Consider the following 18,054-nt stretch of genomic DNA (forward strand, 5'->3'; position numbering starts at 1 on the left):
AGCCTTAAATGTCTATACTGTGCCTTTATAGCAGAGATTATATTTAATTATGAAAACATCATTTCATAAAGTTTTATCATTAGATTTTTAGCTTAAAAAGAGGATTATTTATTTTTATTTTATGTGTATGACTGTTTGTATGTGTGTATGTGTACCACATGTATACAGTGTCCGAGGAGGCCAGAAGAGGGTACTGGATGCCCTGGAGTTGGAGTCACAGGTGGTTGTGAGCCGCCCCACGTGGGTGCTGGGAACCAAACTCAGGTCCTCTGCGACTGCGGTAAGTGCTCTCAACTGCTGAACTCCAGCCCAAGATTGTTAGCTTCAGTTAGTAAAATTAATTTGTAGATCCTTGTAAAAGAAACACAAAAACTACTTTTTGTGTTATTCTTTTAATTGCAGATGACTTTTCGGTTCTGAGCTGGGTGATGGTGGTGCACATCTTTAGTCCCAGTACTCGGGAGGCAGAGGCAGGTGGGTCTCCCAAGTGAGACCGGCTTGATCCACGCCCCCCACCCACTCCCCACCTCCCCACTCCCGACTTCCCCACCCCTCCCCACCCACATCCCACCCACTCCCCACCTCCCCACCCCCGCCAGCTGAGTAGGCTGCGTTCTCTCGGAACACGCCACAGATCCAGGTTCTGGTGACCCTAGCAACGTTCGCTCCACAGGCCTCTCGCCCACCTGCCACGGCGCCCAGCCGACCCACTCTGTCCTGTGCCAGGAACATGCTGCCATCGGCACTATGCCCTATCAGTACCCAGCACTGACCCCGGAGCAGAAGAAGGAGCTAGCTGACATCGCTCATAGAATTGTGGCTCCCGGCAAGGGCATCTTGGCTGCAGATGAGTCCACCGGAAGCATCGCCAAGCGGCTGGAGTCCATTGGCGCCGAGAACACGGAGGAGAACAGGCGCTTCTACCGCCAGCTGCTGCTGACTGCGGACAACCGCGTGAACCCCTGCATTGGGGGCGTGATCCTCTTCCACGAGACGCTGTACCAGAAGGCGGATGATGGACGTCCCTTCCCCCAAGTTATCAAGTCCAAGGGTAGTGTTGTGGGCATTAAAGTAGACAAGGGCGTGGTGCCCCTGGCGGGAACTAATGGCGAGACCACCACGCAGGGGCTGGATGACCTGTCTGAACGCTGTGCCCAGTACAAGAAGGATGGAGCCGACTTTGCCAAGTGGCGCTGTGTGCTGAAGATTGGGGAGCACACCCCTTCAGCCCTTGCCATCATGGAAAATGCCAATGTTCTGGCCCGTTATGCCAGCATCTGCCAGCAGAATGGCATTGTACCCATTGTGGAGCCTGAAATCCTCCCGGATGGGAACCATGACTTGAAGTGCTGTCAGTATGTAACCGAGAAGGTACTGGCTGCTGTCTACAAGGCTCTGAGCGACCACCATATCTACCTGGAAGGCACCCTGCTGAAGCCCAACATGGTCACCCCAGGCCATGCTTGCACCCAGAAATTTTCCAGTGAGGAGATTGCCATGGCAACTGTCACAGCCCTTCGGCGCACAGTGCCTCCTGCTGTCCCTGGGGTCACCTTCCTGTCTGGAGGGCAGAGTGAAGAAGAGGCATCCATCAACCTCAATGCTATCAACAAGTGCCCCCTGCTGAAGCCATGGGCCTTGACTTTCTCCTATGGCCGAGCCCTGCAGGCCTCTGCTCTGAAGGCCTGGGGTGGGAAGAAGGAGAACCTGAAGGCTGCCCAGGAGGAATTCATTAAGCGTGCCCTGGCCAACAGCCTCGCTTGCCAAGGAAAGTACACTCCAAGTGGTCAGTCAGGGGGGGCAGCCAGTGAGTCCCTCTTCGTCTCTAACCACGCCTACTGAGCAGAGGCTGCCGCTCCCACACCTCAGGCCCTGCCTACCCGTTTGCTCTTGAGGAGGAGGCCTCCAGGCTCTCTCCCGTCAATCACTCTTGGGACCCCTCGTGCGGTATTGTCTGTGAATGTTGACTCCACCATCCCTTCTAGGCCGCTGCTAATCAACTGTATAAAGGGGAGAAAGAGCCCCTTCCTCTCGGAGACTCGATGGGAGGTGGGGCGAGACAATCAAATCACGTTCAGAATCTGTCCGTCATACCACCTGAAGCTTTCCCGCGGCTGCAGCCCCGTGTGTTTTTAAGGTCTGCGTCAAACAGGTGTTTCTTAGTTCCCTTCCTTGTGTCTAGGCCAACTGTAAACTTGGAAAATTGAGCTGTTCTGACAGTCATCACCTGCCAAGCCTCGAGTCTACATATCAGCAAATGTGCTTCGGTTTAACTATCTTCCCACCGTCATAAGAGAAATAAACATACAAAATAAACGCATCTCAATGCATAGCTGCGCAGGAGTACAGATGTTTTATTAATGAAAATGAATCCAGCTTTTGGTAAGTCATGGCAGCAATATAACATTTTCATTGTTTGGTTCTGTGCTAGACAGTCCCTGCTGTTTCCACAAATTCCTGTAATGCTTAATGGACATCTGGAAGAATTCAGCCAATTAATCGAATTCACATAGGAGCTAGGCTAATGGCTGTCTGAAAGGCAGATTACATTAAATCAAACTTGCAATATGAATGAAAGCACTTAATCATACATGCAACATTCATTAGCTGGGACACAGCACGTGTTTTGATTGCTTTAATGAAAGATCAGGTAAAGTGCATCAGCTGAGCAGATTGAAAAGGCAGCATGCTTACAAATGTTTGATTATGCCGAATATCAACAGAAACGGTGCCAGTAATTTATAGCAAAACATATTTGTAGGTGTCTAGAGCTGCTGAACACAGGGAAATGTGGAGCCCAGGCACACAGCGCTGATTAATATGTGATAAAACTGCAGTAGGTGTCAGGAAAAGACAGGGTTCAGTCATTTATACACACAGGCACACCTTGATGCTGTGGGTGACTTGAAATCTCTGTGAACCCCAATCTCATTAAGGTTCATTGGTGAAAAGGTAACACCAGAGTAGGAACCCCTGACTTAGAAGAGGACTCACCCCTGGGGATGGGGTGGGGGGGGTAGGGGGGTGGGGGTTGGGGGGTTGGGGGGTTGGGGGGATGGGGGGCGCTTCAAAAGCTTCTGGCAGGAGCCAAAACCCTAATGTTCCTAGGGTATGCCTGGCCTCTGGAGCCATGAATATTTTCTCAGTAACTCCCTCCTAACATTCTAGAAAACTTACAAAGTATGTTTCCTACATAATGTTAATGGCTTTACAAATTTTTAGAATACGATGAAATGCTACTTGCATATTTTTTTGTAGAAAATAAGGATAAAGAATATACAATATTTTAAAATTACATTTACTATGTATGTGGTTTTTAGAACAGGGTCTTCCTATCTAGCCCAGGGTGGCCCCGAATTCAAGGTCTTCTCCCCTTTGTCTTCCAAGTGCTAGGATGATGGGTGTGTACCAGTATGCCCAGCTAATACATTTGGAATTAATCCTGTAATTAATAAAACTATAAAACAATGAAAATTGTATTTGATACAACTCTGTATGACTTTCTTCTATGGTGAATTTTAGTATCGGATAGGACTGCCTTTAGAGATGGTGGGAACCACTCTTTCCCTGGGAGCTGAGGAAGAGCTGACTTTCATCGCTTTAGATGGGTACTAATGGAATTCTGAAAACAGGAAGCAAATAGCACCTGGCGGGTCCTGCTTAGACACTGCCCCAATGCAAGCTGGCCCGCAGTGGAGCAAGGATTCCATGGCTTTGATAGCAGGGGAGACACCAAGATGGAAAGCTGGAGTTGTAGCTTCAGGCGTTTCTAATGTCTATCCAGCCAAACATGGCGGAGGAGAACCGGAGCAGTGATTACAAGAGAACAGCTCAGTCCAGAACAACCACAGCAGTGGGAAGCAGAGATCTATGAATGTTTAAAAGAAAAGCAGGGAAGGACTGGAAGATGAGAACATTGATATCTGAGACGCTTAGTTCACTAGTTACAAAATATGACAAGATAACGAAAATGTCACTGTTCTGAAACAGTCTCCTTTGGTTCATCTGGGCTGCTGAAAAAAGTTACCAGGAACCAGGTAGCTTATGAAGAACAGACAGCTATTTCTCTCAGTTCTAGAACAGGAGATGTCCCGGGTCAAAGCTGCTGCAGGCCGTGTGTCTAGTGGCAGTCTGCATTCTGGTTCCAGGACTGTGCTTCCCTTCTGTGTCTTTGCTTGAGAAGGATAGAAGGTTCTCTGGGGTTTGCTCTCATGACCTCACCACCTGCCAAAGGCCTTCTTCTCAAAGCCACCCACTGAGAGTTCCCTGTCAGTGTATGAATTTTGGAGTCATATGCATTAAGACCACAGAAAAGCGTGCAGAAACTCATGTGATTACTGTTCTGTTCTTCTGCATTGTATATGCATTTACAGAAAGGGGAAGGAAAGCCATCTGGACTTGAAATAGTTGTTATTTATACAATCTACCCACTTAATGGTTCTCCTCCTCCTCTTCCTCTGTCCCCCCCTCCTTTGAGACAGAGACTCATGTTCCCAGGTTGGCCTCAGCATAAAACCAAAATGTAACCAAATATGACTTTGAACTTCTGATTCTCCTGTCTCCATCTCCCGAATGCTGGGATTATAGCCATGCACCACCATGCCTGGTTTATCCAGTACTGGGGATTAAACCTAGGGCTTTGTACAAATTATTAATTAATTGCTGGGCAGTGGTGGCGCACGCCTGTAATCCCAGCACTCAGGAGGCAGAGGCAGGTGGATCTCTGTGAGTTCAAGGCCAGCCTGGTCTACAAAGCTAGTCCAGGACAGGCTCCAAAACTACAGGGAAACCCTGACTCGTAAAACCAAAAAAAAAAAAAAAAAAAAAAAAAAAGCTATTAATTAATCTACATCCCCAGATCTGATTTGAAATAAGGGCTCATGTATCTCAGGTTGGCCTTGAACTTGCTTTAAATCCTTGATCCTGCTGCCTCAGCCTCTGATCACTGGAATTCTAGGTATGCACCACCATACCCAGTATATTTCTGACCCTTTGACTTCTAGGGGCTGATAGAACTACATGGCAATTTCATGTAATGCTGTTTGCTTAAGTCTTCAAAAGACATTTAGTTAAGTTACTTAAAAGCATCCATGTTGTCAATCATTTCACCAATGAATAGTGTGTGGGGGGAAACAGTCTTATCCTAAATCATTTGCCTTGTCACAACTGTTTGTGCGGTTTCTCATTGTGAAATATAGTAGTGTATTATAATCTTAGAATTTCAAGTTATTAATGCTTCTGTTTGGAAATACAATAATTATTTTAGTTCACTCAGGTGGGTCAAGAGAAACTAAAAGCTTCTATTTTTCTCCCTGGGCAAGCCATCCACCTCTTGGGCTAAATGACAAGCAGCTGACAAACTTAATCCTTTTGGAGCCTTCATCTTGACATCGCTCACTCTGGAGACCCCTCTGAGGATATGACTCTAATGATAATCCCTGGCACCTCCTGGTCTAATGATAACCCGTAGCACCTTCTGGTCTATCTGTCTATGCAGGAATTAAGCGCAGGAGTAGAACGCAGCTGTTTATAAGAGCCAGGCTCTGCTCATTTCTCTATTCTTTTGACCACTTTTTTGAACTTGGCTGGTGATCAAAGGACTTGAAATGTGTTCCTCCTTCCCAGATAGTAGCCCCATGAAAAGAGGAAGTAATTCTATCCAGATTCAGTAGTTTTATTTAGGGCTTCAGTTTTATTTTTTTATTTATTTTTCTTGAAGAAAAAAATCTGTTTGTGTGTATGATGTGAGTGTGGGCATGCATGTGCCATAGTGTAAATGCACAGGTTAGAGGACAATGTTGGACATCAGTCTTTATCTTCCTGCCATGAGGCAGGGTCTCTTGTCTGTTTCACATACCAAGCTAGCTGGCATTTCGGATGCATACTCCCACACCCACCCAGCTTCCTGTGAGTCCTGGGGATCTGAGATCAGGTGATCACCACTGCAGGGGAAGAGTTTACTCACTAAGCCATCTCCCAAGCCCCTTTGTTAGTTTGTTTTTTGGAGATGGGACGTTGTTATGCAGCCCAGGCTGGGTTTGAGGCTTGTGGTGATCCTCTTGCCTCTGCCTCCTGCATATGAGTTTATTTGTATGCATGCTTCACTGTACCTGGCTTTATTGTTCTTCTGCCAAAGATTCTTTTCACAGTCCAGATTGAACTCAGAGTGAGCTAGGACAAAGTTGTCTCGACCGCCCGATCCCGTCTCCTTGGGTTCAGTTCCCAGGCTTTCCTTACAGCCGTGTGGAGCCCTGTTTGATTTTGGTTTCCTTTACTCCCCTGGCACGTTCGGTGGGTGATTGATGACAAAGCCCTTTGCTGAACTGCCCTGCTGAGCCAGACAAGGGCTGACACACCACCACAGATTCCCTGGGCGGGATGAAGGCGCAGACTCAGAGGTTAAGCAAGTCCCTCAAGGTAACAGAGCAAGTTTCTCAGCCAGGATGGACTTCACCTGTGTGTGGCTTCCAGGCAGCTCCAGTCATTCACTCGGCACTGGCTTTCCTGGCACAGCTTGTGTCTCCCTCTGCCACCAATGTCCTTTTTGTATAGATACTTCTCATTATAACATCTGAGCTGTCCTAAGTCTCTCAGGTTTGAGACAGGGACAGGCTCTTGCTGTGTGGCCCAAACTAGCTTTGATCTCTGCAATCCTCCCGCCTCAGCCTTTTAGATGCTGGGATGATCGCCACAAACTACCACATCCAACTAATCTGTAGGTTGTAATGTGTAATCTTTTATAAACAACCACAGAAAGAAGAGTTCAGGCAGATTTTTACATGAATATCCACCAGAATGACTCAGCTCAGCCTCCAAGGTTCTGCCAAGTGGTTCTCAACAAGGGCATTACTTGGAGTTTGGAGATAACCGACCCAAACACCACTAGACTGGCCCAGAGATTTCTGCAGTGCACCATCTGCAGAAGCCTACGATTTCGTTTTATTGAATTGCTCAGAATCGTCTCTGGAATACTTGCTAGGAGTACAACATTGTACTGGGCGCTTTATGGATAGGTCTGATCAGTTCCTTCACATAACGAGATCACACATTTAATGACTATAAGCATAGAGCTGGCGGCTAGAGAGTGTGAGGTCCCAAGGTGCTGTGCACTGGTATGCAGTGATGTCCTCACACACGGCTGAGTTGGGAGCTGGTATCCGGGAGGCTCTTTGGGCTTGAGATGAAATCATCCTTAGGTGCTTCAGTCACAAAACAGACCACACTCCAGTCAGTTTCTGGGAACAAGCTGTGATTCTGTGGTAGTTAAACTCCCCGGGTGGCGGGGGAAGGGTCACAAAGACGGAGGGGGGGGGAGCAGAACTAAGCGTCGATATTCAACAGCACAACAATATTTCTTCTCAACAGCCAAGCGAAATAAACAAAACAAAAAGAAAGAAAGAGAAAGAAAGAAAGAGAAAGAAAGAAAGAAAGAAGAAAGGAAGAAAGGAAGAAAGGAAGAAAGAAAGAAAGAGAGAAAGAAAGAGAGAAAGAAAGAAACGGCCAACTTGAGAGGCACTGGAAGTGTAGGTGACCATGCAGTTTTGTTTCCATTAGCTCTCACATCAAAGGCTTTTAAAGTACTTTACACAATATTATGCCTCACCCTCTGTGAATGAGGGAAGTGGTATTATCTCCAGAGAAAGTGGAAGGAAGGAGGAAACAAAGGTTTACTTCTTGTATGCCAACTCTTTGGTGGAGTATTTGAAATGCGACTTGAAGCCAGAGAAGCAAGAGAGGAGGCTGGGAGAATTTGTAATCGAGGGGCATAATTTCATACGGCCTAAGTGTCTGGAGAACGCTAATACGGCGAATCTTCAGTCCCAGTGAAATGCAAGGAAAGCCCGGGCTGCTTCCATGCAGTCCATCCTGCAAAGAGCAATTCCGGCTTCAGAGAACCCTCTGCTCGCAGCAAAGCCGTTCAGTGAAAACGGCCATGATGAAGATTCTCACGTAATCGTCCAAAATACGTCCGGAGTGTTCCGCTATGCACACATGCTTTCTCGGGTGGAGCATTAACTATTGCGGGACACTGTGCAGACCCCTGCAGTACGCTTAGGCAGACCTGCCATGGCCTGATTCTGCTCCACTTCTTTTCCTCCCCTGCTCCTCTTCTGATATACCACTTTTCTGTGATTTGTTTCAGGGAACCTCCGTGAAGGAATTCTACACAGGAAAATAGATGTAATAGCTTAATAAGAAAAATACTGCATTGTTTCATATTTATGAAAACGTCTATAAAATCTAGATACATAGTCATTTCCTTTGAGGACTCCTAAGTCCCAATGTTGCCAATGAGAAAAATGGCACTCACAATCATTCACATATATTATATATATATATCTCTATTCTTACGTGTATGTGTCTGTCTTTGTGTGTATATTCCACACGTGTGCAATTGCCCACAGAAGCCAGAAGGTGTTGTATCCTTTGGCGCTTGAGTTACAGGCAGTTGGGAGCTGCCGAATGAGGGCGTTGAGAACTGAACTCAGGTCCTCTGGAAAAGCGGCAAGTGCTCTTAATTGATGAGCCAGTTCCTAAGTACATTTTAAAAGAGATGATGGTCTCAATCTGTTATTCAGGACAGCTAGCCATGAACTTCTGTGTTCTAATGATCCTCCTGCCTCAGCCCTCTGAGTGAATGACACTCATGGGCAGCTGATGTGGATACACACAGGCATACACAGGCACACACACACACACACACACACACACACACACACACACATTTGGCAGATGAGAGGTTGTTCCTACTTTAGTGGATGACATCACACCCATGTACATGCCGCTTGTAGGTCTAGTGGATGTACATGGGTGTGATGTCATCCACTAGACCTACATTTGTGTGTGTGTGTGTGTGTGTGTGTGTGTGTATCCATATATATGTTTATATTCAGTTTTGGAGGGCAGTATTGGGAGTTGAACCTAGGTCCTCTTGCATGCAAAGCAAGCACCCTACCGCTGAACCACAGCCCCAGGCTGTTTCAGTTTATTTATTTCTATTTTTTAAATAGCCTCCACACTAACAATCACTGGTACATGCTCCATCCTGGGGAAACCAGGGCGCAGTGGGAAGCCTAGTCAGGCCTGAGGTTGCTAGGCAATGCACTCCTCTCTCCCAGTGGGGAGCCTCATGGAAAGCGCAGGGCAGGCTCCACGCCCTGACCCACCCCAGGTGCTGGAGTTCGTTAGCTGGCTCTGAGCCCCTCACATGGGTGTCCAGAGAAGGGAACCCTGGTTTCTTCCTAGTGCTGGCAGTGTGGGACCCCTGAAGTCACTAGTGGAGAGCCTTCTGTTCACTCTTGGAAGCTTCCGGAGAGAAGAAGTCCACGCTGAACCGTCCTCAGGTAAGGAGGGCAATTCACTGATGGGCACTCTGGCTCCCGCTGGCTGCAGCAGCCTTTGGCTCATAGCTGCATCCTTCTAATGTCGGATCAGGTCACACGGTCTCCTTTTCTGTGTCAGATCTCCCTCCACCTTGCCCTTCTGTTTTAGAATTTTTTAATCTTCCATCTGATGATATACAATGTCTCCTGATCATGTCCAGCCCGAATCCCTCCTACTCTCTACCCTCATCTTCAGACCTTCTTCTCCCTCCTCTTCCTTACTTCCTTTTACTTTGTAACTGCTCACCAAGTTCAACTAGACCTAACCACACAGACATGGGTGTGATGTCATCCACTAGACCCACAAGCATGTCCATGGGTGTGATGTCATCTGCTAGACCTATATACATGTGCATGGGTGTGATGTCATCCACTAGACCTACAAGCATGGACATGGGTGTGATGTCATTCACTAGACCCACAAGCATGGACATGGGTGTGATGTCATCCACTAGACCCACAAGCATGCACATGGGTGTGATGTCATCCACTAGACCCACAAGCATGCACATGGGTGTGATGTCATCCACTAGACCCACAAGCATGCACATGGGTGTGATGTCATCCACTAGACCCACAAGCATGCACATGGGTGTGATGTCATCCGCTAGAGTAGGAACAACCACTCATCTGTCAAGAATGACTCCTCCCCTAAGCCAGAAGCTCCTCAGCTAGGGGTGGGACCTCACGTGGCCCTCCCACATCCATGCAGAAGGTTGTTTGACTTGATCTCGTCCAAGTGACCAGTACTGCAGTGAGTGTGGTTCCCGAGTGCCATGTCTGGGGCACCCTTCTCTGTCCTTTGTTCTTACATTCTCTCTGCCCCCTTCTTTTGAAATTTTCTCTGAGCCTTGAGCGGATTGGTATAGATGCTTCACGTAGGGCTGAGCACTCAGTAGTTACTCATTCTCAGCATTTTGATCAGTCAGCAGTCTCTGCGGTGGTGGCTATCCACTACAAAAAGAAGCTTCCTTCACCAAGGTCGAAGGCAGCACCGAGCTGTGGTGTGCACACGAATATCTCGAAGGCGGTTTGACAACATGTCTTTATGAATTTGAATGGAGTGCTGGAGGTTGAAACATTCAGAAAGTGAGGTTGCCTACCAACAAGCTGTTGCTGAAAGTGTGAGTGAAGTCTACTGATCTGATGCCTAATTAGGAGGTGTGTGTGTGTGTGTGTGTGTGTGTGTGTGTGTGTGTATTGCAGACATATGTGTTCCGCGTGCAGGTGTGCATGGAGGCCACAGGTCAACTGTGGGTGTCCTCCTCGGTTATTTTCCACCTTATTTATTTATTCATTTTGAGACAGCCTCTCTCACTGAAATAGGAGCTCACTTATTCAGCTAGGCTCCAGGGACTTGCCTGCCTCCACCTCCCTCCTTCCCCACCCGTGCCAGGGTTACAGAGGCATGCTTCAGTTCTGGCTTGTTTTGTTATTGTTTATGATTGTATCTTTATTTTTTAATTACGTGTGTGTATGTATGTCTGTGCGTGTGAGCGCAGTACTCTCAGAAGCCGGGGACAGCTTGGATGGGATCACTGGCAGGTGTGAGCTGGGTGCTGGGAACTGAATTGGGTCCTCTAGAACAGCAGTAAGCATTCTTAACTGCCGAACCTTCTCTCCAGCTCTAAAGATATATAATAATAATAATTTTGGCATTTATGTTTAATTGAATATTTATATATCATTAGTGTCATTGTTACTGTTGAGTTTTTGAGACAAGGTCTCACTGTGTAACCCTGGTTGTCTTAGAACTCTCTACGTAGACCAGGCTGGCCTCTATCTCACAGAGATCTGTTTGCCTCTGCCTTCTGAATGCTGGGATTAAATATGTGCACCACTATGCCCAGCCTACCTGTAATCTGTAACAACCTCTCCTACTCCAAAAAGACAGTAACAATCATGCCTTTGGACAAATCTTCTTTATTGGGAAGCATGATAGTCCCTTATCTAAAAGTTACCATGTACTGGGGCAGGTAAAAGCTTTCTTAATGATTGACAACATGATGCTATCCAGGCCAATGTGCTCATTAGCCCTATGTAAAGTCCCCAGAGACGTGGAAGATAAAGGAAATGTAACCAACACTTAATGTTAATCCTTCCCCTTCTCAATAATACTTTCCAGCAAAGTATTTAATATATTTCACTAAAGAAGCATGGTTGATATCTAAGAGTACAACACTGGAAAGCAAGAAAGCGTTATTATAATTGATCCTGCGAGTTATCATGTCCTTCATTAAAAAAAAGGAAAGGAAGAGCTTCCCAGTGAGAGCGGTAAGACCAGAGGACGCAGTGACCTTAGGTCTTCGGAATTCCCTCCTGCATGCTTCTCCTGGGTTTTGTCCACTTTGTTATTCTTATGGAACATTATTATTTATATAGAAACTTCAGCTACCCTCTTCTGGTAAAGGAGATAGTTTTAATAAGTAAATAATGAGAAGCATTTTATTTATTCTGTCTCTCCTGGCTTGTTTGGATCTTCCTACAAATAACACTCTCCTGGGCTGTTTACGACAGGTCCCAGCAAAGCATCACACACACTTAGTGGGTATATTATCCCCTGCCAGTTAGGACTGGATTTCAAAACGTGGGCTTGTTTTAAGCATTTCTAGCAATAAACCTAGAACGTTAGGAAGCTGCCACAGCAGTCCAAGCTGAGCCTGAAGTTAAGATAGGAAGGCTGAAGGGAAGCGGAAGTTCGCTCATCTCTCTGCCTTTCCGGAAACACACTTTGCACGTGTGTTAATGTTTTCAGGTAGCCAGTGGCTCTTCTGATTGTCCCAAAGTTAAATGTATAGTTTTAGACAAATGCCACTTATGAAAATCAGCTACAGACTTCAAAGGCCATCTCATGTAAGTGAAATTGCACTAACCATTTTATCGCTTTTTTTTTGGTACTTACACCAGGTGATGTATTCTTTGACTTATTTACTTTGATATTTTCGTTAGTTTGTTTTTGAGACAAGGTGTCACTCTGTAGTTTTGGCTGGCCTGGAACTCATTATGCAGACCAGGCTGGCCTGGAACTCATTATGTAGACCAGGCTGGCCTGGAACTCACAGAGGTTCTCCCTCCTCTGCCTCCCAAGTGCTGGGTTTAGACGTGTGCACCACAATGTCTGGATTATTTGATTATCTTAAAATAAAGAGTGCCTATCCTTCTGTGTATGTTTGTTTGAGACAGGGTCTTGCTATTTAACCTAGACTGGCCTTGAACTTACTATGTAGTCCGGGCTATGCTCTCAATCATCCCGAGTTAGCCTTCCGTGCTAGGGTTACAGGCGTGTGTCACCACAACAGACACAACCGTTATTTTTCTTGAAGTACAATGACCACTCTTCCATAGGATAAGGTATAACATTTCTCATAAAACAATATCTAACACATCTCATTATTAATTTCTGATATAAAATTCAATTCAATGAATTCAATTCAGTGTCAATTACCAAGAAATCTAGTATTAATGTATACTAAAAGCACATATGAAGGAAGATAATTTTTGGTTTTATTATTTATTTTTTTACATTTTCTGTCAACGCAGTAAAACACTGAAGATATCTAGTTGGATGGCTTACGAAACAATGTTGCCAGAGAAGCTGTGGCGTGGATACAATGTGTGTTTCTGGTTAGCCTATCAAATACAAACCTTTCAGAAACTAGGCTTGATCGGTTTAGATACTTGCCTGCTTGTTACACGGAACACTTTGTTAAGTGAAAAGAAGAAGAATGTCTCCAATTGAAAACCAGAGGGAGTTTGGGGCTGGCAGAATGCAATTGTCCAAGTTAGAGCTGGCCAAATTGATCTGAAATCATTTAGATAACAATGTGATGGGCAGTGGAAAGCATTTGTTTATGAAGACAGATAATGCCAGGCAAATCTGATTTATTCGGTCTCATAAAATTACTCAACAAGTTGTTGGCTACAGAAAACTCCATGGACAAACATATATCTAAATGTTTGTAAAAGCCTTTGATGTGGGTCTGCATGGGAGTAGGGTAATTGAATGCTGGAAGATGCCGCCCAGATAACAATGCCATTGTGTGCCTATCAGATTTAAACCAGAATAATCGTAAAACTGATCATAATGTCTAGCTAATATATTTGGCACAGACAATAAAAAGGGCCAGTATCTTTATAGATCAACATTGTAAGGAAGTATGAAAATTATTTAGTCCACTTTTGCCAGCTCTTTCTCCAGAGGGGCACAGTGAGAAGTTTGTCTAAAATGCCTCACAACTGCTTGGACTGAACTATGATTTTGTCCTCTACTAAGGGTCACAGAATTTGGAATCTAAGGTTGTCCACAAAGGCATTATGATAGAGTACTGTAGGTCTGGGTGGTTCCTAAAGCAGGGTAAAGTTGAGTGAAAATATTATGTAAATAAATTCCCTTGTAGATTTTTATATTTTTGGTTGTGAGCCTAGCCTTTAACGGCTGAGCCATCTCTCCAGCCCAGTAGATTTTTAAGAGCTGAAAGATAATTTATAAGAAAATAACCATGAGCCGAGTGGTGGTGGTGGTGGTGGTGGTGGTGGTGGTGGTGGTGCACACCTTTAATCCCAGCACTCAGGAGGCCGAGGCAGGTGCATCTCTGAGTTTGAGGCCAGCGTGGTCTACAGAGCAAGTTCCAGGACAGCCAGGGATGTACAGAGAAACTCTGTCTCAAAAAAAGATATCCCCCACCCTCAAAAGAAAATAACCATAGTAATTGTCATTTTGTTGTATATTTTCTATGTGTAACCACAAGGGTGACAATAAAAAAAATGTAATTACCTATGAGGTGGCTACTAACTAGCCAGAGAGGAGGCAGGGCCACTGATCTAAACCCAGGCCCCAAGAGCCTGTTGTATTGGACCTTCCAGTTGAGCTGGTGGATTTGAATGAAGCCGGAGAAGTGGCTGAGAGCACTGGAAAGCCTTCTCTTTTTATTTATTTATTATGTATACAGTGTTCTGCCTGCATATATGCCTGCAGGCCAGAAGAGGGCACCGGGTCTCATTACAGATGGTTGTGAGCCACCATGTGGTTGCTGGGAATTGAACTCAGGACCTCTGGAAGAGCAGCCAGTGCTCTTAACCTCTGAGCCATCTCTCCAGCCCCCTGGAAAGCCTTCTCTAACCACTGTGAAAGCATTTTCGAATTCTAACAACTAGTGTAGCTTTGCTGGTGGGTATGAGCTGTAAAATAGCCAAAGGACCCTAAGAAAGCTATCTAACAGAAAGTCGGATATAGGTTACATCACAAAAGAAAGACTGAGGATATGGCTCAGTTGTTGAGAGCTTGTCTAACGTGCATGAGGCCCTGAGACTGATTCGCAGCATAAAAGAAAGTAAAATATCACTTTAACAGATAAGATGTTGAATCATATCAATACTAAATGCAAGTTTATTTGAAGACAGCGATACTTTTAGCTTATCTAGTTGACATTTTTCTCTCATAAGTGACAGGACATAACCAAAGAAGTGGGGAAGTGGTACTTTCATGCTTACTGACCGACATCAGATAGGCATTCTGAAGGATAGTTTGCATTGTTTCGTAAAACTTCGAAGATGTCCAAGGTAGTACTCCTGATAATGGCAGACTCTTAGATACACCCTCCTGGTGAAAACAGGAGAAGAGCTGCGGCAGCAGAGCTGTCTCAGGGGTTTCTTGTTGCTCTTGTGGAGGACCAGGGTTTGGTTCCCAGTTCCCACATTTCACAACCATCTCCAACTCCAGACCCAACACTCTCTTTTGTTCTTCTGGGGTATGACACACACACACCTGCCTTGCATACATGCAAACCACTGATAAACACAGAAAAGAAAAAAAGCCACAGGCGATGGTGGCCCACGCCTTTAGTCCCAGCACTCGGGAGGCAGAGGCAGGTGGATCTCTGTGAGTTCGAGGCCAGCCTGGGCTACCAAGTGAGTTCCAGGAAAGGTGCAAAGCTACACTCTCTAGAGAAACCCTGTCTTGAAAAACCAAAAGAAAAAAAAAAGAAAAAAGAAAAAAAGCTGGATTTCAAAGCATTCTTTAAAACGTTATTATTACTATTATTACTATTATTATCCCCCCCCTCTGTGTGTGTGTGTGTGTGTGTGTGCCATAGTATGAGTGCAGAGGTCAGAGGTCAGAGGTCAAGAGTCATCTCTTTTCTTCCACATGGGCCCCCAGGACTCATCACCAGGCGGTCAGGCTTGGTGGTGAGCACTTTAACCCACTAAACCATATTGCTGACGCTGGATTTTTTTTTTTTTTTTTTTAACTCCTCTAGCTCTTGGTGCAGACCCAGCTTAGCTCTTCCATGCCGACCCGACCCAACCCTCTCTCAGCTTCTTCTCTAGCCTGCCTCCATTCCTTTGTGTCAGCCATGGGTCCTCAGAAACACTTTCTACCAGACACAGCCCTCCCCCCAGTGACCACACTGGGCTGGGACTTGGTAGACGATTGTCCCTGTCTTTCCTCTCCTCCACTATCATCTCCCGGCTTACTCTCAGTCCTGCTCCCTGGGGACTCTTGCTCTGGTGAGGATCTTGGGGGCCCCTCTCAGCCTTTCCACCTAACATCTCTCCATTCCTTTCTGTCACCTGATGACCCACACACAGAAGCAGGTTCAACCGGGGACTCCACAGCCACCTCATTTGCTTAGGATCCAGAGAGGTCAGTAGTGACAAAAAATGGAACACCCATCCAACAAAGACAAAACCAACTATTGACACTAAGAAACACCCCACATGCCATAACTCCAGATGCCTAGATCCCAGGGCAGAAATGTAAACAGGACAAGCCAAGACAGTAAGCCTCCTCCAGAAGCCAGTAAACCTATTGCCATAGACCCTGAGAAATGCAATATAGCTGAAGCATGAGACAAGAACTTCAAAGTGTCAGTTACAGATATGTTCAAGGATCTGAAAGAGAAATATGAATAAATCCCTTATTTATGTGTGAAAATCTCAAAATAGACACACACACACCACATACACACACCACACACACATACACACACACACACCACACACCACACACACCACATACACACACCACACACACACACCACACACGCCACACACACACCACACACACACCACATACACACACCACACGCCACACACACACACACCACACCACCCACACACACCACACACAGCACATACACACACCACATACACACATACACACACCACACACACCACATACACACATACACACACCACACACACCACACACACCACACACACACACCACACACACCACATACACACATACACACACCCACACACACACCACACACACCACCATACCACACATACACACACCACACACACACCACATACACATACACACACCACACACACCACACACACCACCACACACACACACCACACACACCACATACACACATACACACACCACACACACACCACACACACCACATACACACATACACACACCACACACACACCACACACACCACATACACACATACACACACCACACACACCACACACACCACACACACACACCACACACACCACATACACACATACACACACCACACACACACCACACACACCACATACACACATACACACACCACACACACACCACACACACCACACACACCACATACACACACCACACACCACCACACACCACACACACCACATACACACACCACACACACCACATATACCACATACACACACCACATACACACACACCACATATACACACCACACACACACCACACACACTACACACACCACATACACACAACACACACACACCACATACACACACCACACACACATACACACACACACACCCACACACACCACATATACACACCACACACACCACACACACACATACACACATACACACCACACACACACACACACACACACACACACACACCACCACATACACACATACACACACCACACCACACACACACACACACATACACACACACCACACACACACCACATATACACACACACACCACACACACCACATATACACACCACACACACACACACACACACATACAACACACCACACCACCACATATACCACATACACACACACGCACAACAACACACCAACATTACCACACCATACCACACCACCACACACACCACCACACACACCACCACACACACCACCACACACACCACACACACACACAACACACACACACCACATACACACACACACTACACACACCACATATACACACCACACACACATACACACATACACACCACACACACACAACACACACACACAACACACACACAACACACACATACCACATACACACATACACACCACACACACTACACACACACACAACACACACACATAACACACACAACACACACAACACATACACACATACACATACCACACACACATACACACACACCACCACACACACATACATACACACACCACACACACATACACACACACACACACAGAGTTGAATGAAATAATAAAACAATTCAAGACATGAAAGTAGAATTTAACAAAGAAATAAACTCACTGAAAAAAAACCCATATTGGCTGGGCGGCGGTGGCGCACGTCTTTAACCCCAGAACTCAGGAGGCTGAGGCAGGTGGATCTCTGTGAGTTCAAGGCCAGCCTGGTCTACAGAGAGAGTGCCAGGAAAGCCAGGGCTA

General features: G+C 46.0%; 1 protein-coding gene across 1 annotated transcript; it reads left to right on the top strand.

The window, feature by feature from the left end:
* The first annotated feature begins 747 nt into the window (after nucleotides 1-747).
* On the top strand, nucleotides 748-1,842 carry LOC118595716 (fructose-bisphosphate aldolase A-like). Its single transcript, XM_036206473.1, has one exon. The coding sequence runs from the start codon at nucleotides 748-750 to the stop codon at nucleotides 1,840-1,842; it is 1,095 nt and encodes a 364-aa protein (XP_036062366.1).
* The last annotated feature ends 16,212 nt before the right edge of the window (nucleotides 1,843-18,054 follow it).

This window comes from Onychomys torridus, chromosome 14, assembly GCF_903995425.1.
Source record: "Onychomys torridus chromosome 14, mOncTor1.1, whole genome shotgun sequence".
In the NCBI taxonomy this organism is placed as follows: domain Eukaryota; kingdom Metazoa; phylum Chordata; class Mammalia; order Rodentia; family Cricetidae; genus Onychomys; species Onychomys torridus.